A 27015-nucleotide genomic window follows, 5' to 3' on the forward strand; every position below is an offset into this window, starting at 1 on the left:
TTAAGAGTTATTTTTTTTTATTGAGTTTGTATTTGTAAAGAAAACCAGAGAATCAGGTGTCTGGTGTGCTGCTCTCGGTGAAAGGAGACAAACATGTTTACCTTGGTGTCTTTTCCAGAAGTTAGTCCTTTGGGGTTGATATGAACCATCAGTCCAGGGTTTAAGACTCGTCTTTACATTCCTTGTGTTTTCTTTCCTGATAAAAACTGCTTCTTGAAAGGTGAGCCGCTTACTAGAATGATGAAGCTGGGAGTGCCTCCTTTGATGAAAAACCTGTTCAGAAACAAAAACGAAAGTTAATCGAGACAAAGGAGATTTAATGTCAGGGCGTGTCCAGGAAGTTAAAATATAAAACCCCAGACAGCGAGGTGCAGATAACAGATAACTTAATCAGAGATCTTCATTCCTCAAAAGGGCAGGATTACAGAACAAATGTGTCATCCACATAAAACAGACTTCCTCAACATGGGTTACCTTTTTTGCTGCAGCACTTTCAAAAGTGAGGTCTCTGGGTGGACCTGGTGGAGAGTCTCTTTCTTCTCACCCTCAAAGTAAAGCTGGAAAAAGAGGGAACGTCAAGATTTAAGTTCAATCATTTAGTTTTTATAAGTCAGCATGCTGTTTTTGTGACAGACGGTCATCGTCCTGATCACTTCCCTTTAGGTTTATACAGTGTCGGGCTAACTCCTTGTAAAATGTAGAGAGCTAAACTACAAGTTAATATAGTATGCATTGAATGAAGCTTTTCCCCCTGAGGAAGGCAGTGAGATGAGCTACAGCAACACGGCAGAAGTGGCTCGCTATATCAAAGATATTGTCTTTAACATTTAACCAGTTCAACTCGAGCCTCACAAGAAACGTTGTTGTTCATTTTTAATTTTCAATATGAGGATATTTAACCACTTATAATCACTAGGACGCCTCACTTTTCAGGGGAGTGAGTTTTCTTTCAATTTGATATTTGAACTCAAAGGTTACAGACCCATTTATACCCTGTATATACCTGCAGCACTCTGTGATCCAACAGCAACACTCACCTCCCCAGTGACTGATTTACAGTCATGGCCAAAAGTTTTGAGAATGACACAACTATTCATTTTCACAAAGTCTGCTGTTTCAGTTTTTATAATGGCAATTTGCATATACTCCAGAATGTTATGAGGAGTGATCAGCTCAACTGTAATTAATTGCAAAGTCCCTCTTTGCCTTGAAAATGAACTTTATCACCAAAAACACATTTCCACTGCATTTCAGCCCTGCCACAAAAGGACCACCTAACATAATTTCAATGACACACAGGTGTCACACACATTAACACAGGTGTGGGTGTTGATGAGGACAAGGCTGCCGATCAATCTGTCACGATTGAGTGACTGGACACTTTAAAAGGAAGATGGTGCATGACACCATTGTTCCTCATCTGTTAGCCATGGTTACCTGCAAGGAAACACGTGCAGCCATCATTGCATTGCACAAAAAGGGTCTAACAGGGAAGTTTATAGCAGCGAGTAAGATTGCACCTCAGTCAACCGTCTATCGAATTTCAAGAACTTCAAGGAGAGAGGTTCAATTGTTGCCAAACAGGCTCCAGGGCGCCCAAGAAAGTCCAGCAAGCGCCAGGACCGTCTCCTGAAGGTGTTACAGCTGCGGGATCGGGCCACCACCAGTGCAGAGCTTGCTCAGGAATGGCAGCAGGCAGGTGTGAGTGCATCTGCACGCACAGTGAGGCGAAGACTTTTGGAGGAAGGCCTGGTGTCAAGGAGGGCAGCAAAGAAGCCACTTCTCTCCAGTAAAAACATCAGGGACAGACTGATATTCTGCAGAAGGTACAGGGACTGGACTGCTGAGGACTGGGGTAAAGTCATTTTCTCTGATGAATCCCCTTTCCCATTGTTTGGGGCATCTGGAGGAAGGCTTGTTCGGAGAAGACGAGGTGAGCGCTGCCATCAGTCCTGTCTCTTGCCAACAGTGAAGCATCCTGAGACCATTCATGTGTGGGGTTGCTTTTCGGTCAAGGGAGTGGGCTCTCTCACAATCTTGCCTAAAAACACAGCCATGAATAAAGAAGGTTACCAGAACGTCCTCCGAGAGCAACTTCTCCCAACCATCCAAGGGCAGTTTGGTGATGAAGAATGCCTTTTCCAGCATGATGGAGCACCTTGCCATAAAGCAAAAGTCATAACAAAATGGCTCGGGGAACAAAACATTAAGATTTTGGGCCCTTGGCCAGGAAACTCCCCAGATCTTAATCCCATTGAGAACTTGTGGTCAATCCTCAAGAGGCGGGTGGACAATCAAAAACCCACAAATTCTGACAAACTCCAAGCATTGATTATGCAAGAATGGACTGCCATCAGTCAGGATTTGGTCCAGAAGTTGATTGACAACATGCCAGGGAGAATTGCAGAGGTCTTGAAAAAGAAAGGTCAACACTGCAAATATTGACTTATTGCATGAATTCTGTGTAATTCTCAATAAAAGCTTTTGATACTTATGAAATGCTTCTAATTGTATTTCATTATACCATAGAAACATCTGACAAAAACACCTAAAAACCCTGAAGCAGCAGACTTTGTGAAAATGTAATATTTGTGTCATTCTCAAAACTTTTGGCCATGACTGTACATAGATAAAGAAGAACTGAACAAGAAGTGTCTGCTACTGTGTAACATGTTTGATTTACGGAGATAAAGGGTGAGCTGTTTGTCACTCTTTGGTTTCACACAAACACACACAAACACACCCACCCACGCTTAGATGCAAATGCATCAAACTCAAACAAACCCTGAGTTTACACTGAAACAACTGACGTGTGCGCGCAGCAGCAATCACAGCCTTTGCCTCTTCGTCCACCCTTCACACAGATCAACATTGAAGTTGACCTCTTAGATAATGTATTCTGATGTTTTGCATGTGCACACACACCTCTATAAAGCCCCATACACACCCACACATGCACCACTTTAAGAGAATAACTTTTAAAGATTCACCGCAGAGGAAACCAAACAAACCCTGAATTTAATCGAGTCCATCAGTCGGTTTGAATCCGTTTTGATTCTTATGATGGTTTAGATGTTTTATCGATAACTGTGCAATACTAGAGCTAACACATGCCGTAGAATGATAACCCTGCTGGTCATCATTTTGGTCTCATAACTACAGGCATGTCTCAGACCCTATGGGCATCGTGGAATCAGGGTTTGAGTCCAAAGAGGGAGCCTGAGAGAACGGCACTACACTCGAGACTGACATAAAATAATGACATAGAACTTCTGCCAGCACCGGACGAAGGTACAAGAACACTTTCACGGGTTCAAAGTTCTCAAAATCAATCACATTTTGTATTTATGAATTGAATTAAGCTGGCAATAAAACTGGTTTAACACGGTCATTTAATATGCTGAATGTTTCTGAGACAGCTGAAACAATGCTCTGTGTGTGAACTCCTACGTGTCTCCACCAGAACTGATGGAAATGATGTGTGCTCCCACGCCTCTTCTCTACTCGATCAATCAAACAGCTATGTTATCAATGGGAGTGTGTTTGAACTGGTCAAGGGAAAAACATATTTTAAGGGACAAAGATATATTAGACAAAACCAGTGGTGGACAGTAACAAAGTAAATTTACTTGAGTACTGTACGTAAGTACATTTTTTAAATATCTTCACTTCACTACTTGAGTATTATTTTTTGGGGAACTAATAACTTTTACTCCACTACATTTCTATCAATGCTCTAGTCACTCCCTACTTTTGCTTTGAAGTCAGCTCATGACTTTCCTTCTCTTTTCTGAAATCTGATCCCTAAGACAGTAAAATGTGTTTGTGTAGTTCTGTTTGTCTCAGTGGATTAGTCGTACCTGTATATCGTGTTTCTCCACAGTTGAACGTGGACCAAACACAGAGCAGATTTCACTCAGATCAGGTCGTTCATCTAGAGGTGAATGATGGCTATAATTCTCCACCTGAACATCCATGGCCATATCTTCAGCCCGTGTTAGAGGTTTTTGAAATGAAGAATGATACGTATCGTTTGAAATGTTCTCCCTTTTTCCTACTCTGCCCAAACATACAAACATTCACAGTCCAACCTGAGAAAGCATGTTGAGCTACGTGACATTCGTTTCATTCCAGATGAACATTTCAAACAAAGTTGTCTGTGCTTGGAGTAACTTAGTTTCTGTTTTTATTCCATGGTATAGTATTTTAGAGATTTCCAGTAATGGTTTCTAGATTAACAGAATGTGACAGAATGTACTCCTATGTATTCTTGACTGCATTTGTATTGTGAAAATACAATATTTTAAGAAGTAATTTGAATACTTAAGCATTATTAAAAGCAAGTACTTCAGTACTTTAACCATAAACTCTATAAAATATGGACGTAATATCCGTGACGTCACCCATCTGTTTCTGAAGCACTGTTTTGAGGCTAATCATCGGTGGCAGCCATATTGCTGCTGTCGAGCGATTGTGATGTAAAGAGGAGGGCTTTGAGCCTCCCAGCCAACAGCTACAGTGTTCCCGCCTGTCAATCAAGTCAGCTGTGCCTCTCATGGGAAGACTCGTAATCTAAATATCTTTCTAAAAATCACCCCCCCTACAGTGTGTGCCGATCGAGAAATTAGCTATCCAGACTACACTCGTCTTTTGTACCAGGCTGTAAACATGTTTATTTCTGCTGTACAGATCGTCTTTTTTGAATTGGTGTGTATGTGGCTCCCGGTACTTCAGGAGCCAGCCTCAAGCGGATCCTCCTTGAAGTGCAGTTTTTAGCACTTCCGCATAGGACTCATATTTTTAGACCGGAGGTTGCTGCTTGACTTTAACTCAAGTAATAATTTGACAGAGCAACTTTCACTTGTATTAGAGTAATATTTAACCTGGAGTATCTATACTTTGACTTAAGTAATGAAGCTATGTACTTTGTCCACCACTGGATAAACACACCAGGGTTCCCACTCTTTTCCAGAGATCATTTTCCAGGACATTTCCAGGACATTTTCATTGATGATCAAGCTAGTATGACAGTGGAAGTCTACATTGAAAGACATGTAGTCTATGGCTATCAATGAAATCATCTCTTACATACTTACAAATGACGGCAAATTGATAATAGAATAATGCAACCACAGATGTACAGCACTTCACTTTATTAGTGCAACCGAGTAACAATGATGGGCAACATCTCAGCTTTCTCTTTTCTCAATAAATATAAAATGAGCAAAGAAAAAAACAAAAGAGCCAGCAAAGGAATCAGGAAGCTGCCTGACTGAAATAATTAAATAATAATAATAATGATCAGAGGATCAGTGCATTAATGACCTAAATAGAACTGAATGACAAAAATGGCCACAAAACTCAACTGAAACTCAAAATATACCTTCTTAATCATGATATTCATCCTGCTAAGTGGTCGATATAAAACAAAGCAAATGTCACGTTATTTTATTTGAGTTACTGTAAACTCTGAAAAAATCGCGCCAGTGTAAAGATGCACTCTGTATTTGAAGATCTCTCAGAGATTTAAAAAAATATAAACTGTCTTCCTGCATGGCGATGTCTATTATGATCAGTGATGTCTACAACATGGAGTTTCTGTGCAGCTGTGTCGCTCTTTTTGTTCTGTTTGTTTTCACTATCGGGAGTTTGCACTCCTACTAGCTACAGCAGGGGTTCCCAAACTTTTTGGAGCCAGGGACCCCTTACAGGTGAGAAAATTGTCCAAGGCCCCCTCTTAACTGTAACACAGATTAAACACATTAGTGATGTGTCATGATCAAAAGCTGCGGCTCTGAGAGCCGATGCTTTATAGTGAATCAGAAGAGCCGGATCGCATCTAGAGAGAGCCGGCTCCCAGTTTTTTCTTTCGCTGCTTAGCTCTCACAGTGCTCAGTCCCAGCCTGCTCACAGCAGAACTTTGCATGGCGGCCATGCGGCCAATCACATGTGAGGATATAGGATACAGGTGATGGAGGGAAGGCTGTGTGTCCTGACTACATCTGTTCCTTCAGAGACTCTTCTTGAATACCAGGCAAATACTCACTGAGAGGAGAAATCGGATCAGCCCATCAAAACTGAGGCATCAGATTTTTCTCAATGCCAACCTGACGACATTAATAATGTTTGCTCCAGTTTGGTTCTGGTTCGGTTTGCTTGAGTTTGGTTCTGTATCTGTTTACTTGGGTTCGGTTCTGGTTCGAATCTGGTTCGAATCTGGTTCGGTTCTGGTTCGGTTCTGGTACAGTTGTGGTTTGGTTCTGGTACAGTTCTGGTTCGGTTCTGGTTCGGGTCTGGTTGGGTTCTGGTTGGGTTCTGGTTGGGTTCTGGTATGGTTCTAGTTCGGTTCGGTTCGGGTTCAGTTCTGGTTCAGTTCTGGTTCGGGTCTGGTTCGGTTCTGGTTCGGTTCGGTTCTGGTTCGGTTCTGGTTCGGTTCTGGTTCAGTTCTGGTACAGTTCTGGTCCGGTTCTGGTTGGGTTTGCATGAGTTTGGTTCTGGTTCTGTTTGCTTAAATTTAGTTCTGGTTCTAACCCTATCCCTAATCCCAACCCTAACCCTAACCCTAATCCTAACCCTAACCCTAATCCCGACCCTAACCCTAACCCTAACCCTAATGGTGGTTCGGTTCTGGTTCGGTTCTGGTACGGTTCTGGTTTGGTTCTGGTTCGGTTCTTGTACAGTTCTGGTACAGTTCTGGTTGGGTTCTGGTTCGGGTTCTGGTTGGGTTCTGGTTGGGTTCTGGTTGGGTTCTGGTATGGTTCTGGTTGGGTTCGGTTCTGGTTCGGTTCTGGTTCAGTTCTGGTTCGGTTCTGGTTCGGTTCTGGTTCAGTTCTGGTTCGGTTATGGTTGGGTTTGCATGAGTTTGGTTCTGGTTCTGTTTGCTTAAATTAAGTTCTGGTTCTAACCCTAACCCTAATCCTAACCCTAACCCTAACCCTAACCCTAATCCTAATCCTAACCCTAACCCTAATCATAACCCTAACCCTAATCCCAACCCTAACCTTAACCCTAATACTTATCATAACCCTAACCCTAATCCTAACCCTACTCCCGACCCTAACCCTAATACTTATCATAACCCTAACCCTAATCATAACCCTAACCCTAATCATAACCCTAATCATAACCCTAATCCTAACCCTAATCATAACCCTAATCCTAACCCTTACCCTAACCCTAATCATAACCCTAACCCTAATCCTAACCCTACTCCCGACCCTAACCCTAATACTTATCATAACCCTAACCCTAACCCTTATCCTAACCCTAACCCTAATCATAACCCTAACCCTAATCATAACCCTAATCCTAACCCTTATCCTTACCCTAATCATAACCCTAATCCTAACCCTAATCATAACCCTAATCCTAACCCTTATCCTAACCCTAACCCTAATCATAACCCTAACCCTAACCCTAACCCTAATCATAACCCTAACCCTAATCATAACCCTAACCCTAATCCTAACCCTAATCATAACCCTAATCCTAACCCTTATCCTAACCCTAATCATAACCCTAACCCTAATCATAACCCTAACCCTAATCATAACCCTAATCATAACCCTAATCCTAACCCTTATCCTAACCCTAACCCTAATCATAACCCTAACCCTAATCATAACCCTAACCCTAATAATAACCCTAACCCTAACGCTAATCATAACCCTAATCATAACCCTAACCCTAATCATAACCCTAACCCTAATCATAACCCTAATCATAACCCTAATCCTAACCCTTATCCTAACCCTAACCCTAACCATAATCCTAACCCTAATCACAACACTAACCCTAACCATAATTCTAACCCTAATCACAACACTAACCCTAACCATAATTCTAACCCTAATCACAACACTAACCCTAACCATAATCCTAACCGTAGGGTTAGGGTGAGTATGGTTTTGTAACAGAATAAATGCACAAAATTGGTCAATTATAAGGCTTCTCATAAAAACACCGTAGGTAAAAGGGTTTTCAACACAAACCATTAGTTTTTGCAAAGTTAAGGTAAAATCTACGGCTACACAAGATCCTAAATTAAAAGCCGTTCGGGAGTCGAAAGAGCCGGCTCTTCTTTGGGAGCCGAGTTAGAAGAGACGGCTCTCTGAAAAGAGCCGAACTTCCCATCACTAAAGCACATTCTTACTACCATTTGCACTCTTAGTTGCCCTTGGAACTATTTGTATTGTAAAACGTACCAATGTAAATACTTCAGACCTGTACCATAGTGATAAACAGATAACACTTTAATTTGAATCAAGTAAATACCACTTGTATACTTTAAAACAGAGGGTCATTTCATTCCTTGTGGACTCAACATGACAGCATTTATACTTTTCAAGTAATTGATCTTAAACGCTTTCAGAAAATTAACAGTAACAAGACTCACATATCCCTTCGAGCCACCAAATGGTATCATAACAATGGTATATATGCTGTTTTGTAATGACACAGCACAATTTTATAATGTATTAGAAATGTATTCAAATTATTTCACGACCCCCCACACTATGGTTCGCGGACCCTCATGGGTCCCAGGACCCCACTTTGAGAACAACTGAGCTAAAGTACAGTAATTGAGCTCTCAGCCTGCAGAGAGCACTCTACAAGGTTCATGTACCATAAAACATAAACAATATACCCCCGTTTTCTGTGAATGCATGATTATGAAGTGAAGGAGAAAAGATGTGAAAAAAGTTGTGCAGTGTCGCTGTCTTTTCCAGCACAGCGTGCACTCAACTTTCAATGAATGGGGATGTGTTTTGTTAATCGGGTCAGGTCGCACGCAGCCATGTTGGAATCATTTTCCAGGACTATATGTGATTTTCCAGGACATTTGACTTTTTCTTCCATTTTCCAGGTGTTTTCCAGTACTGGAAAACTGGTCAACTGTTTTCCAGGTTTTCCAGGACGCGTGGGAACCCTGACACACTAACCTGCAAATTTTGTGTGCGATATTTTCTGTCCATGTCCCAAGGTGGAAGTTCTTCTCCAAACATGACCCCCAGGTGATCCATAAGACTGAGGGAGAACAGAGAAAGTGATTTAAAAATAAAGATGTTTCTTTGGAGCTGCGTTTAAGACTTAAATTACATACACAGACAAGATACAGAGGACTGAAAGATCAAGAGGATTTTGTTTACCAGTTGCTCTCACAGAAAGCGGAGATGAAGTCACTCTGCTGGTGTTCAGGGTAGAGGAAGAGGTCGGGCAAGTGCAGGGAGCCGTGCTCATCCAGGAACACCTGAGCCCCGGTCACCTACTGTGAGCTGAATCCGTCCAGACTCAGCCCTGATATCACTGCAGAGGAGCCTTCATCCTCATCCTCACTGTCAGAACCACGCTGACCAGACTTCATAGGCTGCAGGAGCTTGATGTCTCGATCCTGTGTGGAGCACAAAAATACATCTGATATATGCAAGGAAAGACCCTGGATTAGGATTACATCAAGGAAAGAAGAGATTAACAGAGAGGGTTGTGTCAGATTTGAAGGATTGATAAAGTGTGATGTGGTAAAGAGGGGCTGAGTCAGTCCTGCAGGCTTTGATTCTCTCAAATAGGTGAAAAGCTTTATGTTGGGTGATTCATATTCCTCTTATTCATCTCACTCTCTTACTCGAATTTTAGCATCCCCAACTGACAATCGAGTGAGACAGAAATACAAGGAGGATCTGGAGGACTGAAGCAATTAAGTTTCTCAACAAGAAGACCTGTCACAGAATAAGTTTTGGTTTAGGTCATTCTTAAACTGTGTGTCAGGTGCAGATAGATGCTAGTGGGTTGTCTTCTCAGGGTGCATGAAAGGGATTAGTAGGGCCCTATGATTTCCACGTTCACAGAAACACAGAATTGGCCAATAAAAATGGAATTAACTGTTAAACGCGGAATATCACAGAACAATTGACATATTGTGACTGAAATGCTGTCATCATGAGGAGGAGGAACGATTGTCTGGGGAAATGTTTCCGGGACCGCTCATTCGTGGCACCACAGGTGCATCACCTCACAAACACTCACTCGCCCCCTCCCGAAATAAACAACATGTCGAAGCGGCAACCAGAAACACCGGATAAGTCTGCAAAAAAACTATGAAACTCATCTCTTACTCCAAAATACAGAGCTGACCAGTTCCCACATGACTTCTATGAGTCGGGTGACATGCTTTTTTGCAGATTCTGCCAACATACTGTTGACTGGAATTGTAAAAATACGTGTGATGACCACTTGTCATCCATAAGCCATGTGAAAAACAGAGAAAAACACTGCTAATTCTAGCCAGGCCAACCTGCTGTTTCAAACAAGTCAGCGGATTCAAGAAGAAACTTTGTTGAGGATGTTGTTGCAATGTGTACAGAGGCTGACATCCCACTTATTCACTGACACAAAAAGCACACACTATATGGTGGTAAAATAAGTGCAAAGGGTAAAAAAAGGAACTCTAAAAAAGTAAAATGGAAAAAATGGAATTTGAAAAAAATAAAACAGATTTCATAGGGCCCTAGATGAGAAGCTCTCCCATTAATCAAAACACACCTGATTGTGTAGCACAGTTTCACAGGTTGAAGCTTATTGACAGAAACTTGAAGTGAAATTTAAGCATCACCTTTAAAGCGGGATGCATACCTTTAAAGCAGCTAGAAGAGCTTCTTTCACATTGTGCAACTTTTTCTCTTTAGCCTTGGCCTTCCTGGTATCTCTTTCTGCCGCTCTCTGAGGAACAAAACAAAAACAAGTTCAAGAGTGTGGAATCTTGATTAATATCCTCTATTATAATCATGCATTTTCTTTAAATATAATCATGTTTTTCTTATTATGCTCATGTATTCTTCTTTTAACAATTATATTCACATGTTTTCCATTTTATATGTTTTATTGAAGAAACCAGCAAATAGTAAGGCATAAGGCCAGAGATCTGTGCAGATCTTTGAATAAAGGCGAGACTGAGGTCAGTGCCCCAGTTTCTGCAAGTTCAATGTAGGTTCAGCTTGGAGGTGGTAAATACATCTATTTATAAGTTGTTTTGCAAAGACCGAGAACCAACCCTAGTCTCATATTGCAGTTGAATGTAAGCGAAGGGGATTTTTGGTAACTATGCCAAACGCTTTGTGTTAGATAAAAGAGCCGACGTACGCTTTTAAGAATTGTTGATATGTGCTTTTGATAACCACAAATGTCATAAGATGAATAGGATATGTGCAGACGTGTGCTTTTTGTAAACCACTAGACTGAGGTAATGTCTCTGTTGTTTCCAGGGTACGATGTTCACCTGACAAGACCCTTTGCTCACCCTTGATTGCAAATCACCCACACCTGTTATCCCCCCCCCTCCTTTCTCCCCTCCCTTTGTTCTTCCTTACGTATGAACAACTGTATTAAGGTCACACATACACATGTTTCCCCCCTCCCTTTTTCCTCCCTTATATTTGAAGAACTATAAAGTATTGAGCATCTCTGTCATTCAGCGGAGAACTTCAGATGCTCTTGAGTATGCTGTAACTTCTCTCTCATGCTGCATGAATAAACTTTGTGTGTAAACTTTGATACTGAGTTCGAAGCCTCATTTCTGGTCACTGCTCCGTTGGACGATCGCCTCACGGCTGGGTCACCCTACCACAAGAGTTTAAGACACGACATAAACTACCATATCAGAACGTTTTAGAACCCATGAGTGATTGTACCTTGTGTTTGTGTCTTTGTCTGCTTCTTGTCTGTTGGGTGGGCTTTGAGTGCCTCCTCACACCACTGCAGGGCCTCTGCATGGTTGCGCAGCTCAATACAACACTAAACACCTGCAGAGACAATCACAAGATGAGGAGTTGATTATTTTTTACACATTTCAGATCCATTTTTCATATCATCACCATGTGCTTTCATGCTGCCTTCATACTTTGAGGACACTTTGTTGCAAATTAAAAACTGGTGGTTGACTCTGTCCCCGTTTCAGACTTTTCCGAACTATGTCTTGTGGCAGGTGGCCTTTTTCTTCAACCCCTTCAACATTTCATTTTACATTCATGTCATTTCTTTGACTTAACAAATCATCTTTGGATCAACATATAACTTGTTCCATACCCTTCATCTCCCCCTACTGTAATTGTCTTTTAAAAACAATATGTTACACATTTCATATCTTTTCATATTTCCTGTTATACATTCCTCGTTCATATTCACATCTCTTGTTTCTTGCGTCACAAGTTTTTCTTCTTGAACCAAATACAGATGCAGGTTACTTGTACGTAGACACCTAGCTTGCTGTGCCTCGTGTTAGGCTAAAAACAAAAGGTAACCGTGCCTTTGAGCATGTGGCAACATGTGGCTACAACTCTTTGAACAAACTTCCAGCCCAAATACGCTGTGCTGTTTCCACTGAAAGAAGCAGCTAAAGACACATTTGTTTGTTATGGCTTTTGACCTATCTGTTGCAATTTTGTATTATGGTTGTTAATTTGTCTGCTTTCTTTATTATTTTATTTATTTCACATTGAATTTTCTTGTCCTAAATTGATTCTCTGTGAAGCCCTTTGTGACTATGCTCTGTGAAAGGTGCTATAATATACTAAATAAAGTTTACTTACTTTCTTACTTACTTGGCAATAAAAATCTTCTTCATTCTTATTTCCTACCTCTGATTAAGGCTTTCAGGTGGTCTGGTTTGATCCTCTTTGCAGCTGCAGCATCGTTCAGTGCAGATCACATGTTACCTGAGTGACAAGAACCAGAAAAACCTTCAATGAAATAAGCTTTGGATGTGTTTGACAAGAAAAATAAGCTTCTTTGTTTTACTCTTAAAGCTGCTGTTGGCAGGAATTGTGTAAAAAAACGTTACTTTTTTTCTGTTGGGTTTGGAGAAAAAGTCATAATACCCATCCATACTCATCGGTAAGTGGAGTAATTTGAGACAATTGCGAAATCTCTGCGTTTCCAAATACCTTTGTTTCACGCAATGTTATTATTCCCCTCTTTCCCATTATGACGGACCAATCATAGCTAATCTCAAATCCTCTGTTCTGGTTGGTTAGGGGCAGCCCATACTACATCCTCGGATTGATATGAGTCCGGCACTATCATGATTGCGCACGCCGATCTGTGTGGGGGGGCAAAGAGGAAATCTGGTTTGGAGGGATAGCGTTGACACTCGAAGCCCCTCTCTCTGAACAGATGTTTACTCTGTCACTACCAACAGCAGCTTTAAGTCTTTCTAAGTCATTCCATGTGCATCCATCCATTTTTTGTGTTCATCTCTTGAAAAGCTGTCACTGTTTCTGTATATGTCATGTAAATAAGACTTGTCCTCACCCAGGTGGAAGTGTGCTGCTGCCCTGTTAGTGAGCAGAACAGTGTTGGTCTCCTGATCTCAACATTTATTCTTTAGCCCTTCTGTGTAAGCCAAGATCGCCTTTTGGTAGTTCTTCTCTTTGAAAAACACATTCCTCATCTTTCAGGCTCCTTGTTATCTCTGTGGAGGAATGAAGCAATTTATTATAATCACAAGTTTCTTACACCCACATTTTCCCCTGACCAAAGGTCTGAATGCAGCTGAAGAGACTTCAAGCTGTGGTCCACATATCCTCTGGAGTTCTGTCTTCATCGTGAATGATGGCCTGGAGACAAGCTAGGGGCTGTTTTCGTGAACATGGGAACTTTGTTGAACTCCTAAATGAAATCAAAAGAACAGAGAGAAATTAGAGGAGTTACTTCATTTAAGTTATATGTAGCATGTAGCAAGCTTAACACCCATTGATACAGCTCACTTTTATAAACACAAGTTTCTTTTCTGAAGATAAAATCAAATCATACCTCCTCCCAGTCCCATCATCACTGTCATACTGAGCCTCTGAAGACGCCATCTTCGTTTTAAATATTCTTTTAATTCACTTTTATTTTGTACAAATCTTAAACAAATATGACTTAATACAAGCTGTACTAAATTCACCCTTATGATGTTACAGCTTCACATTTTCTAGAAGTTTCCCAGCAGCTTGTTTATAAGCGGTGCTACATGAATGAGGGTCCGTTTGACAACAAAGCGTTTGATACGTGAGTTCCACTCCCGCTGAAAACAAACACGATGAGTATATCAATACAATTTATTAATATATTATATAATTATCAAACAGAATATGCAGAATAATTCAAGTGTCTTATGAACCGTAGTCTAAAAAATATTTATAAAAGGTTAACTTTTTCCTATATTTGTTTATGCAATAGACCCAAGAGTACCCTACTGCAGGCAAGATGGCGCCGCCACAACATCCACACCGGAAGTCCATACCGGAAGTCCATACCGGAAGTTACAAAGCTAAAAACGTTGCAATAACACCCACACCGGAAGTCCATACCGAAAGTTACAAAAATAAAAGCCTTGAAAAACAGGAACGTGAACGCAAAATAAAAGCCTTCAAAAACACGTAGGTTTACGCGTAATTCTATGAACTTTTTTGCACTTACATTTTAATCGTATCAGTATTATTGACTAGTTGATTGACTCCAAAAGTGTATAGGCTGTTGAGAATTTACTGTTTTGAGAAGTTACTTAGAAGCCTGCACGAATCACTAAGTTATAGTGTTAACGTCTCAGCCATGCACAGCCTTTTGTTCCGAGTGTGTGTTGAAATACTTAAAGCTGATTATGATGCTGCCGTGATGACATCTGCATATGCCTCTCTTGTTTTGTCTGGGTCATATGCTATTTTATGTTGTGTTAGCCTGACTGTACCTCAGTACAGTTTGCTGTAGTGTTTGTTCCAAATTACCTTGCATGCTGTCTGCCTATGTGATCACATGTATAGATTAATGAATGAATGAAATACAGATCCAGAGTAGATCCACAGTCACGAGAGAAGAGCAGAGTGTTATCTATGGTGCAGGGGCGAGTGGAGGAGGAAAATGTAGAGGTGTGTGGTGACTGTTTCTTTTTTAACATAATTTGTAACACGTTACAATGACACAGTGACAGGGGTGTTCATTAACCACAAGAACAAACGGAGGGAATGGTTTCTCCTTCTATTTTGAGACATTAGATGGGCGTAAACACTCTGAGCTTGTCAAACAGTTTTATTCAGATTGAATGCTTGATGCATGTACACCAATGTCTTAACAAGATCACTTTATTTGGCGTCCATTAAAACATTGAAGTTGGAACCTTCAATTAGAATGACTAGAAAAACTGCAAATGTATACATAGCTACTGTTTCTTTCCATCCAACCCCTACTTGAAATGTAGAATTATACTTTATTTTATGTTCTTTTAATGTTATATGTATGATGTCTTAACCCTTTTGTATTGATAATGTTGTACTTGAAAAAGAACAATGCACTTTTGCTATTACAAACTCCAAATCAACATAAAATATTAGGACTAAAATATTTCAACTTGAGGCACCACTGTCAGCCACTGATGATAGATGTACAGTACACATTTCTGGGGAGCCTCAGTTGTTTTTGTGGTGAATATAGATCTCTGTGTACAGCTTGAGTGTATTTTCCCTCTTACTTACAGTCTTTTCCTTCTCATCCCCTCCCCCCACACACACTAACACTCTACATTATTCTGTTCTTCATACACAGCGGGATCTCTCTCACTCACTCACTCTCTCTATCACAATTAGCTTTCTGCTAATTGATTTAGCAGCGACAGACTAATGCAATCAATACGCTACACGAAGAAGAAACTTCCAGTTCGAAGCATCCGGCATTGGGTAGAGAGGGGGTTAAAGAATCACTTCCGGTATGGACTTCCGGTATGGACTTCCGGTGTGGATGTTGTGGCGGCGCCATCTTGCCTGCAGTAGGGTGCCTCTCAATAGACGACATACAGTACTTTTTTTTACACAAACTTTCACGTAACTATCAAAGCTATTGTGTTTTTTATGTTTCTTTATTTTTCATTTTTTGCTCCAGAAGTAAAATCAAAATAATATGTCCATGTCAGTTCCGTTTTAATATTGATTTTAAATATTATGGTTGTGCTTTCTCATATGTGTCCTTATGTTATATTTCCATAGTGTGCTTAATGTTATTTTACAGCTACATTATAAAGAAATATGATGCATTTATTCCAGTTGTACATAAAAAGTTTAAATACTTTATCTAGCATTAATCAAATGTGGATTTCAATAAAATAAATAAATAAACGTCACTTTTAAAACGGCTTACCTGCTGTACCATGTCCACTTATGAAGGTATCAAAATAAATATTGTAGTGAATTTACTTTTACTTGCAAATGAAACCTGAATACTGCATGTTTGTATTTTAAATATGTACCCAATGACAGGATAGAGATGTTAATAAGATGCAATCAGTATAGTGCTGATTTCTTTTTACTAAAAGACAAAAGCAAAACAACTCAGACAAGGGATCATATTTCTCACCTGCATGGAATCATGCTCTTTGTTTGTGGACAAACATGAAACGATAATTGAATCAAGACTGCCTCGTTCATGACATCATGGTGAAGAAATATTGTGATGACAAAGTCTATAATACGACTTCTTCAGTGACCATAGACTTTATATTCGTGTCCGTCAGTTGAGCAGTGGACAATATGTTTAATGTTTTGTGGATAACAGCGCCACCTGCTGTTCCTTTAAGGGCATAACAAAAACATCTAAGACATAACAGGCCCTTAATTTCCTTACCCCTCCACCTCATTAATTGTCTCCTGCATAAAGTTAATAATTTCTTTCAACATTCAGATTTGGTATTCATATAGTTTCTACTCATCCCATGAGGTCCATCAGGCCATCCTTACTGAGAAACATGGTCTCAATGGTCTGCTGACAGATCACCTAATACCTTGGAGTTTCCTCTAGAGCTCCCTGTCCCACCACACCAACATACGGGTAGCCCAGTCTGCTGGCATCCTTCAGCCTCTTCCTGATGGTCATGTGGGTACGGTCATCCAGAACTTCACCTCTCAACCGAGGCAGAGTCTCTCTCAAAGTGTGGACCAGCTCCTATGCTAAAACCGTTGCCTGATCCGTTTTACTGCCCTTCTTTTGGGGTAAAAAACACACCTGGTAAGGGGCCAGAAGGCCAGGCCCACTGATGCTGTCCTCTGTCGACATCACCTCAATGGCTGCAGCAAGAATACGGGTCACCCCAAGACCGTAAAATCCCATCTCTGCAATGCATGGCTTGTTCTGTTTATTACTGAAGGTTGCATTAAAAACATGAGGGTATTTTTTACCAAGGTAAAAGGTGTGGCCGACTTCTATTCCCTTTGATTCCACCACGTGCCAGTTTCACACTTTGGACATTCAGTCCTGTCTAATGAGAGGGTTTCTATGTTAGCCGAGAAGGAGCAGCTTCCACGGACCAGCAGCCGGTCCTCCCCAATGTCTGCCAACAGCTGGAACTTGTGGGACAGTTTACCGCCAATGTTGCCTGTGTCTGCTTGCACTTGAGCGCAACGCAAACCCAGCCGGGTGAACAGCCTGGTGTACGCCAAGCACACAGACTCGTAGGTCTTGTAGGCTGCTTCTTCATTCACATCAGATGAGTACATGTCCTTCACGTAGAACTCCCACCCTCGAAGAAGACCAAACTTCGGCTTCAGTTTGTCCCTGAATTTCCGTGTGATCTGTGTTTTAAAAAATGAATCAAGATGTAAGAGATGCAGCATATCACAACAAACACACAGGTGTCCACAGAATGAGAGCTACCAGATAGAGAAGTACGGATGTTACATACATAGTGATCAAATGAAATCAAAACATTAACACCGAACCTCACTTTCATGTCCACTACACTTGTGATGTAATGCTGTGGTTCTTAACTTGATGATGACTCTGATGATAACTCTACACTCAAGAGGCTGGAAAACAAATGTGAAATGATTGCTGGAAACAGCTTTAGATAAGAGGGCAATACACACTGACTGTCAGTTATATTATTAAACCTTCGAACCAGATAATACGTGACTAACTTCATATGATGTGGTCTCTTTATTCAATCAGTGATCTTCTATATTTCAGCTATCACTTAGCTTTTTGCAAAAGAGGAGAAAAAATAAAATCTCAAAATAAGTGAATTAATTTCAAACAGAAAGGATTAATTCTGAAAAATATGGATTAAGAAATCATCATGAAAAGAATAACTATGCAGAATTTCTGGACTGGAATCTTTGATTTTCATTTCAAAAGATCTTGGAGTTAGACTAAACTTGATCCCAGATTGATAATCTTTGGGGTTTCGGAAGGGCTCAAGAACTTCCGAGTTGCTCAAAAACAGCTTCGATCTTATGGGCTGCTCACTGCTAAGAAACTGATCCTCCTATTTTGGAAGAAGAAAGAAGCACCTACTCTCAAACTGTGGTTCACTGAGACAACAGAAACACTTCATTTAGAGAGAATTAGATTTATTCTTAAAAACAGACACATGAAGACAGTTCCACCTGATGATAAGGAATAAGTAATCCAACTCACTGATACTGTAGACTGTGAGATCAGGCCTTTGGAAAATGACTGTTATATGAAAAACTGAATGTCTATGTGGATGCTTTGTGGAGATCTTGCTTTCCTTAATAAACATACTGAAACACACAAATAATAAAGATGATGGCACAGTGTTCTTTTTAAACAATGAGTCTCACCAGCTTCTCCATGGAGAAGTGGCAGGCAGGTAGTAGTAACACCCTTGGTTGGATGGATAGATCAGCCCAGCCCACTGCATGAGCCTCTGGCTCTTACACGTCACCTCTCCTTGCAGTTGGGCGTATGGACCAACATCCCGCAGGTTTGCAGGCTGGTAGAGGCGAGACACCAGGAGTGTGGGTTTGATAGGTCTGGAGCTGGTGGAGGCAGGGACGGCGTCAGGTTTCTGAGGCACATCCTGAATGGCTCCTCCGGGAGAGAGCAGAGGTTCTGTGGACGTGCTAGAAGACTCTTGTCCAGATGTGATTCATTATGGGCTTCATGGTGGATTCAGACCTGCTGAACAAGACAAAAACATGTACATTAACTTCTGTTAGCCTTTCTAGTTTATTAAAAATGCATTTTTATTTATTATCTAAAAAGAATAATAATTGGACTAGATGATAAAAATATATAACTGCTTTGGGATTCCGCACACATCACTGTATCTTGTATGAAAAGGTAGGCTTGTCTTCCTTACACAACAGAAGAATGGAGCATTAGTATGTCTTTCTTTATAAGGCCGTACTCCATGAGCTGCTGCGTATTTATGCTCCTTATTGACTCCTAAAGTTGTCAGTGGCTGTAATCTTCGGTCCCATGGACAAGTTATTTTTGTCATGCCTTGGACTCGCTCTGTTTTTGGTAAAAGTGTTTTTAATGTCTTTGCTCCCTCTTCTTGGTTTGAGCTTCAAGGTCACTTGAAACTGGATTCTATAATTCAATTGGAGGATTTCAAATCTAGGATAAAGGATCATCTGATCAGCTTGTGCACATGTTTTTACAGCTTAACAATGCTAATTTATAAATTGATGTATTAGTTACTTGTTACTATATGTTTTGTCTTGCAGAACAGGTATGCCAGGACAGGTTGTTCCAGAGCCGAGGAGCAGCCGCCACAAAGGCTCGGTCACCTCTGGTTTTAAGCCTCATTTTGGGAGTGACCAATAGCAACTGACCAGATGATCTCAATGTCCTGGCAGGGACCTTGGCCAGGACTCCCTTGTGAAAGAGGTCTCGATCTCAATGGGTCTTTTATCTGGTTAAATAAAGGTTAGATTTGCATCTCAATGGGACTATTCCTGGTCAAATAAAGGTAAAATGAAAATAAAAATAAAAAATCCGGCTTCTGCCCTAAGATCAGAACTGGGAATAAAACTGTGCATTTAATTAAAATAAGAAATCTCCTCTTTACACATTTTGCTGTCAACACTTCAGAACATTTACAGAGGATGCAATTTTAATTTAAATACCTACTTTTTCTCTTGCAAATGAACAAACTTAAATGTCAACTTTCCCCCACCATAAAACCTTCATGTTATCTCAGTGTTGTTGAAGGTGGATAAGATAGATAGATAGATAGATAGATAGATAGATAGATAGATAGATAGATAGATAGATAGATAGATAGATAGATAGATAGATAGATAGATAGATAGATAGATAGATATTTGAATTATTTTATAATTTCCCTCTTCACGCATCTGTCATTTGAAACAGATGTGCAGTGTATCTGTGCTTTTAATGTAATAAAAAAAGATGCCACAACAAGTGTCAGACTCAACCATGGAACCTATCCACTGTAAAGGTACAATCTGTACAGTTTGTACTCAAAGTTGTGATATTTTGATTTAAATCCCAGAGTCTGTGACGTATTTGACCCACAGTTTTTGTCTTATTGATGAGTTTTTATTGAACGTACCCTGCAGTCTCATGTAATCTGTCTTTTGTTGACATGAAGCTGTACTGCGGTCCGTGTTAATGCACTTTAACTGGCTTTATAGCATCTTGTGTTTTTTATGTCACCAATTTAAAACCATTATTCCCACAGTCAGTCAATGACACCTGACAGTCAGCCCACATGGCAAACACAGCAGTGTCTCGCTCTGTCTTCTCCTTTAGGTGGATGCAGTGCACACACACACACACTTACACACACATGCTGCACACTGATGTAGTCCTGAGTAGATTAGTTGTGTGTCTGTTTCTTGCCTTTATCTTGTGTCTCTTGTTGTGAGACTCAGTCCTCAGAGACGAGGGCGGCCGAATGTCTCCCACAGAAACAGACAATCTCATTAGGTCAGACTTTATCTGCAAACATCACATTTACCTGTTTGTCATTATACTGAATTTAGAGTTGGTATTTCTGCTGAAGAGTCAGATCAAGGTTTCCTGAAATGTAGCACAGAAAAACAAATCAGGCCTAGTGTACTCGGTTGTGAGTCAGAGAGGAAGTATGTTTTCTCTCAGAAGTGAGTGTGAATTGAAATGTTCCTCATGTGTCTGTCTGAGGTGCCGGCCAGAGAGTTTTCTGTTTTTATTCCCCTAAACTGAAGAACTCTCTGCCCCTGGACATTAAAACTAAGAGCTCTCTGAATGTTTTCAAACATAAACTAAAGACCTATCTTTTTCAACTGGAGTAACTTTTTTTAGCCCATGACTGCGTTATTACCATTGTTACTGTTATAGCCATTGTTTTTAACATCATGTTATTTAATTTTATTCTATTTTACCTTATTTTCTGTTACTTTATTTTTCTCGTAGTTATCTGATCTTATTTTATAATTGTATATTATTGTAATGATTTTATTTTGTTCTATCTTTTCTTATTGTATTTTTCCTGTATTTATATGATCTTGTTTTATTGAAGTATTGTAATCTTATCTTATTTTATGTTATGTTATTTTTCTGGTATTTATACAATCTGATCTTATTTAATATATTTTATTGTGATTATTTTATTTAATTCTATATCATCTTTATTGATGTAGTTTATTTCATTTTTATGTTATTCATCTAATCTTGTTTTACTGATTTTATTTTAATGATTTTATTTTGTTTTTTACGATTTCCTTTTACTATCCTCTATCTTGTTTTAGTCTTGTATCATTTTACTTGTTGCTGTTATTTTCGGTGTCTGTTTTTTGTGAAGCACTTTGGGCTGCATGCTTGAATAAGTGAAAGGTAATACACAAAGATTAATTCAGTTGAGTTGAATGGGAAACATTTAAAGACATGCATTTGTGCCAGACTCTGTAGCACCACATACATCAGGTCAGCGGTTTCTTGTGGTCCCTAAGACATGGCATTTTTTCTCTCCCTTTCATATCTATTCATTTGTTTGGTATCTATTTATCATCATTTGTATTAGATTTATTTATATATATATATATATATTTTTTTTTTTTAATTGACGTGCATATGCATGTGTGTATGTATATATATATTTTTGTATAAACATCACCCTGTTTAAAACATACAAATATTTTTGAATGTTGGATATATATTGTAAAGTTGGCGTTTGCTAATAAAAACTAATCTTCAGAATAAAAAGACTGTCTAAGTGTGAACCACTCTGTTTTACTTTAAAACATAATAACAGCAGAGTTTCTGTACATCAGCGTTCAATGTGTTGCCAGTAAGTTACTGTTAAACTACAATAAAACATCTAACAGTACATACAACCAACCGTAATGTAATTTCATTGACATCCTAAGTGGGAGCTCCACCGTTAATGATCGAAGAGAAATGTCCTTCTGAGTATCACATCCCACCATCAGCAGCATCGAAATGACCCTCATGATGGACGGTCAACATTGACTTGTTTCCTCTTACATGGCCAAAATGCTGCAGTAAAGTCCATCAGAGTGTTGTAAACACAGGCGACACCTGTGTGCCTGCAGAGGGGGGCCGCTTTGAATCAGTAAATTAGCCATGTGGTGTGCTAAAGGTCGGTGCAATCATGGCCTTAAGTCACATAATCACAGAGAGGATGAGGAGGGTAATGTGATTGTCTGTCGAGGGTCATAAAAGGATGATGGCCGTCACTTTCTCTGAGAGGGCTAAATATGGTGGAGATGACCGGAAACATAAAATGACACGACAGATAGAGAGGGCTGTGTGTGTGTTTGTGTGTTTGTGTGTGTCTGTGTGTGTGTGTTGGGATGGACTAAGAGGCCAGTTAGATGGAGGAGGAGGAGGAGGAGGAGGGATGCTAAGAGGTGGATGGTATATAATAAAAGGAGATGTAGGCATTGGAAAAAAGCAGAAGACTTCAGTGTGACACTAGATAGAAAAGAGCAAACAGCAGAGAGAGCCGACAAGGAGAAGAGATAAACCTCAGTGCAGACAGACGGACAGACGGTCAGGTATCATGAGGGCTCTGGTGGTGTTACCGCTGCTGCTGTGTGTAGCTGTGCAGGTGGAGCAGGTGAGAGCTGAGGTGAAGGCAGTGAAGCTGTGCGGGCGAGAGTTCCTAAGGGCCGTGGTTTACACCTGTGGAGGCTCCCGCTGGAGGAGGTTCCTCTCTGACATGGACTCGGATGGTGAGAGAATTTCTCTTTTCATGATTTCGTAATTTTGTTTTCTTAAAACTGTTTTGAAAAACTTGCTCTCTTTGATTCACTTTAACACACCTGAAGATGCAAGAACTAAAGTGCAGAAGAACAATCTGTTGTTGTGTCTATGTGGATGTAGTCTTAAAGGAGTCGGCCTTTAATTATCAGTCAACTCTCATGAGAACTAAACTTAAACTGCTGAAATCTCATAGAAAAAAAACAAGGAAATTGTAATTTGTTCTCCAACATTTACACTGAGGAAACATTAGGAAGGGATCACATTATGGTCAAAATAGACAGTATTGCACTTGATCTAGTAAAAAACAGAAAACAACAGATTCAATGTGCATACTGTTTTCTGATTATTAATTAAGAACTTGACCTGTCTTTTGAAATCAGTCTGATTTTGTTGTACTTGTATATTTCAAAAGAGCATTCAGTTTCTTCTTCTTTGTTTTATTTCCCTGTAGAATGGCTATCACTGTCAGTAATTATTTCTTAAACCTACTGAAAACAAATATTAATAAAACTGTTTACAACAAATAACTAAGCAAGCTTATTATGAGAAAAATGCAACTGGTGAACCAGATTTTACTGAATATGACCTGGAGCTGTTCATCTTAGCCTGAACTGTCTGAGCACCCGCTTTCAGCCGGTCTCTTTAAATCTTAACTTTTCAGACTGACATAATTATAATTTTTAAATGTTTAATCATAATTCAGAATAAAGTTCTGCAGGTTCAAAAAGAAAACAAAAAAAAAAGTGTAAAATGAAATATCTAAACTTTGAAGTAAATCCTGAAGTTTGCATCCATTTTTTTTTTTTTTATAAAATGAAACCTTTTGTGTTTAAATGTTTCTCTGCTTAATATAAAGCTGATCTGAAACTTTTCTTGGCCGCATTTCATCTACTGTCTATGTTTTTTCCTGACTGTTTTGCAAAGATTTTTAAAAATAGAATATAATGGAATATTCGTGGTGTCATTGCAGCAGGTACAATGAAATTGAGCAACTCTCGGGTGCAGATTTAGCCTAATGGTTAAGTTGTGGATGGCCCAGGCTTGACTCCAGCCTGTGGCCACTTTCCTGCATGTCATTCCTCCACTCTCTTCTGGTTTCTTGGTCTATCCACTGTCCCCTCCTCTATAAATAACAGGTGTAAAAGCCCCCCAATGAATAATTAGCATCAATGCAACATCAAAAGAGCTAGAAACAACTTAAAGAAAACAGTGATGTAGAAGAGCAACACAGCAACAACTCAAAATGACACGGTCACAAAAACAAACGGAACAGCAGCAGTAGAGGTAACAGAGTCTGTACTAACGTGCAAAATAAAGGCGACTGTTCTTAATTGTATTAAAGTCAGGGTAGGTAGAAGCAGTAGGATTGCAAATGTGCAATGATAAAAGTCACAGAAAGCAGTCATGAGGGCGTTTGTGGGGGAGCTGCTGTGACTCTTGGGATAAAACTGCTCTTCAAACTTGGGGTGCGGGTGAGGAGGGCCCTGAACTTATGTCTTCTTTAGTGCAAAGATGCATTATTTGCACTTGATATACATTACTGACTGAGATACAAACACTCAAAATATTAGGATTACATTGTTATTTCAGCAACCCACAGCTTCCCACTCATGTTTTTTTTTCATCTCGGGACCTCTCCACTCATTAAGTCTGCTGTTATTCTTGCTGCATGAACTGAATATCATTTATTCAGTGACTTCCTTCAGTGTAGAGGCTGTGCAGACAGACAGGTGTCCCGGTGCAGAGACACCGTGGTCTGATACAGTATGTTACCTGATTATGTGAGAGGAGTCCACATATCCTGATTAAAGGCTGCAGCAATCTGTTCCTCTCTCTCACTGTCTGTCACGCACACACACAAACCCAGTTAGCCGATCAGTCGTGCTGATTACAAAGAGTAGAGTGACACTGCAGAAGACGAATAACGCTGAGTTAATCCGTATGCTCATTTACAGTTTCCTTATGTAATGAGAACGTATATGGAGCTCATGTAGCACAAGACTGATCTGAAAAAAGTCAATCAGCCGTCATTCTGTAGGAGACAAAGGGAACATTTTCAGATAGGAAGTGTGTTTGTGTTCACCTTCTCATGTGTTCTGTAGTTCCAGGTTTGCCTGCAGGTGATCACAACAGTCTGGAGGATCTGACGAGCAGTAATTCAGGCTCCCAGCTGACCAGACGGGACATGAACAACATCCTGACCACCGTGTGCTGCCAGGTGGGCTGCAGGAAGAGCGACCTCACCTTCCTCTGCTGAGGCCGACCCGTCTCCTGCTTCTCTTGTCGACTGAAATGTCTGAATCTGAAATCTGAATCCAACTCCTGATGTTTAAAACTGAGATAGAATGATTTCAGTGTAGGTAAAATAATCCTGGCGTATACAGCTGCTGTTTTTCTACTTTCTTTTGACATTTTTGTGGTTTTCACTTTTGTAGATGTGAGTTTAACTGCACATCTGTGAACATGTTTCTGAAACTAAGCTGAAAGAACCACATGTGCAACCATGTGAATGTTTATAATAATGCACTCAGGGATGATACTCGAGCAGGCAAAGAGACAACAGATATCTCCGCCTCAGCTTGTGTCCTGCATTAAGGATCTCCACAGGGTTGCAGGTTTGTAAAATGATCATCTCTGCTTTGATGTATTTAAGGGAAACCCAAACTGTTTTCTGTCATTTCACTTTTTTGGCTAATAAATGTTCTTGCACAGAGCTTACATTCTGTGAGGGAGGGTTGTTCTTTACAATGTGCACTACTTGACACAAAAAACAAAACACTCTTCAAGACAAATTTTGCACCCTTGAGGTTCAGATTCTGGCAATAAATCTCTTGTTCTGGCCTTTTCCCATCTCAGCTGATAAGATGTTAAAACAAAGTCTGAGTGCATCTGTCGCTCCTAAACACAATGCTACTCTGAGCTAGACGCTAAATGAACACAAGGTATTTGTGCTTACATAAAAGGATAGGGGCGCTGCTGGACATCCGGTCTGAGCAAATGCCCCATACTGATACTGGGTCGGTTCTTTCTGTCACGTTGGGGGAAAGCCAACAGGAGGACCCAAGTGCAGACTTAAAAAATAAACAGTTTAAATTAACAAAATAAATAAACAAAAAGGTACTCAACTCAAAAAACACAAGGGACACAGGAACACAGGAATCTACTAGACATGAAACATCACACATCCCGCACAATGAACCGACACAGAAGGGAGGAAACACATGGGCTGTTTTTCGAAACCGCCTACTATACTAGCAGTACGTAGTGATTTGGCCAAAATTCAGTATGTAGTATGTAGTATGTGAACAAGAGCAAAATCTGCAATGTGCCAAAACTACCCAGATGTTGTACTGATTCTTGATTCTTACACACTCTTGATGATTTGACAGTGGGACAGCCCTAAGCCCTCACAGACTAAGCAGGTACGCACCTCAAAGTCAGTGAGTGCTTCAGGCTGGACATTGAGATTTGGCCTGTATCCTGCATTTTGCCCCTTCTCTCTTGTTCTTATTAGAACTTAGATTGTTCTCTGGATGTTGGACGGGTTTTTACCCCCGTCTTTGAGTTCTCTTTTAAGGCGTCCCTTGCAGCCTCTGATTTTGTGTTAAAGAGTCTTCCAGATACTTTTTTGTTTCCTTACAGTTGCGCTGCAGCGGTGGTTTAGTTTTCTCCCTCTCTTTGTAAAGCTTGGTTTAATTAAAGGAACCTCTGTTCTGTTTTTTTTTAAATGTCTTTATCTATTTCCCCTATCCATTGATTGCTTGCTATTTTAGTGGTTATTCCAATTGAAATAACTTTCAGAAAGTAGTTTAAAATCAATTCTAAAAGAAAGAGGGGTTATGTGACCGTTTTTTTCAACTTTCAACTAATGCACACCATTTCCCCTGCCACCACCTCTTAATTTCTGTCTCCAGTTAAATCACTATGAAGTGGAGTAATTCTGTCACCTCAAAGTGTTCCCATCCAAAAATGTTGGTAAATCCAGAGTTTCCAGTTTTTGTGACAATTAAACATTCAAGC

The 27015-nt window shown here is 40.1% G+C and overlaps 3 protein-coding genes across 3 annotated transcripts; 1 reads left to right on the forward strand and 2 right to left on the reverse strand.

The window, feature by feature from the left end:
• Positions 1-3: 3 nt before the first annotated feature.
• On the reverse strand, positions 4-16776 carry ttc4 (tetratricopeptide repeat domain 4). The gene is given in 10 exon segments (XM_034702707.1): positions 4-273; positions 475-557; positions 8943-9027; positions 9150-9391; positions 10630-10716; positions 11685-11795; positions 12630-12707; positions 13303-13659; positions 13804-14059; positions 16378-16776. Coding segments are annotated over 6 exon segments (678 nt in total). The 5' UTR covers positions 11766-11795; positions 12630-12707; positions 13303-13659; positions 13804-14059; positions 16378-16776; the 3' UTR covers positions 4-173.
• Positions 16711-22488, reverse strand: pars2 (prolyl-tRNA synthetase 2, mitochondrial). Its single transcript, XM_034702697.1, is given in 5 exon segments — positions 16711-17243; positions 17246-17588; positions 18600-18939; positions 20750-20811; positions 22109-22488. Coding segments are annotated over 3 exon segments (888 nt in total). The 5' UTR covers positions 18612-18939; positions 20750-20811; positions 22109-22488.
• Positions 22489-22627: 139 nt separating this feature from the next.
• On the forward strand, positions 22628-25713 carry insl5a (insulin-like 5a). The gene is made up of 2 exons (XM_034702789.1): positions 22628-22964; positions 25098-25713. The coding sequence occupies exons 1-2, from the start codon at positions 22793-22795 to the stop codon at positions 25250-25252; spliced, it is 327 nt and encodes a 108-aa protein (XP_034558680.1). The 5' UTR covers positions 22628-22792; the 3' UTR covers positions 25253-25713.
• Positions 25714-27015: the final 1302 nt, after the last annotated feature.

The sequence above is a fragment of the Notolabrus celidotus genome, chromosome 2 (genome assembly GCF_009762535.1).
Source record: "Notolabrus celidotus isolate fNotCel1 chromosome 2, fNotCel1.pri, whole genome shotgun sequence".
NCBI lineage: Eukaryota > Metazoa > Chordata > Actinopteri > Labriformes > Labridae > Notolabrus > Notolabrus celidotus.

What these genes read in the sequence shown, in the direction of transcription:
- insl5a (XM_034702789.1), top strand. Translation starts at nt 22,793, where the DNA reads ATGAGGGCTCTGGTGGTGTTACCGCTGCTGCTGTGTGTAGCTGTGCAG. An exon ending in CTCTGACATGGACTCGGATG is followed by an intron (nt 22,965 to 25,097) that starts GTGAGAGAATTT and finishes TGTGTTCTGTAG; the next exon opens with TTCCAGGTTTGCCTGCAGGT.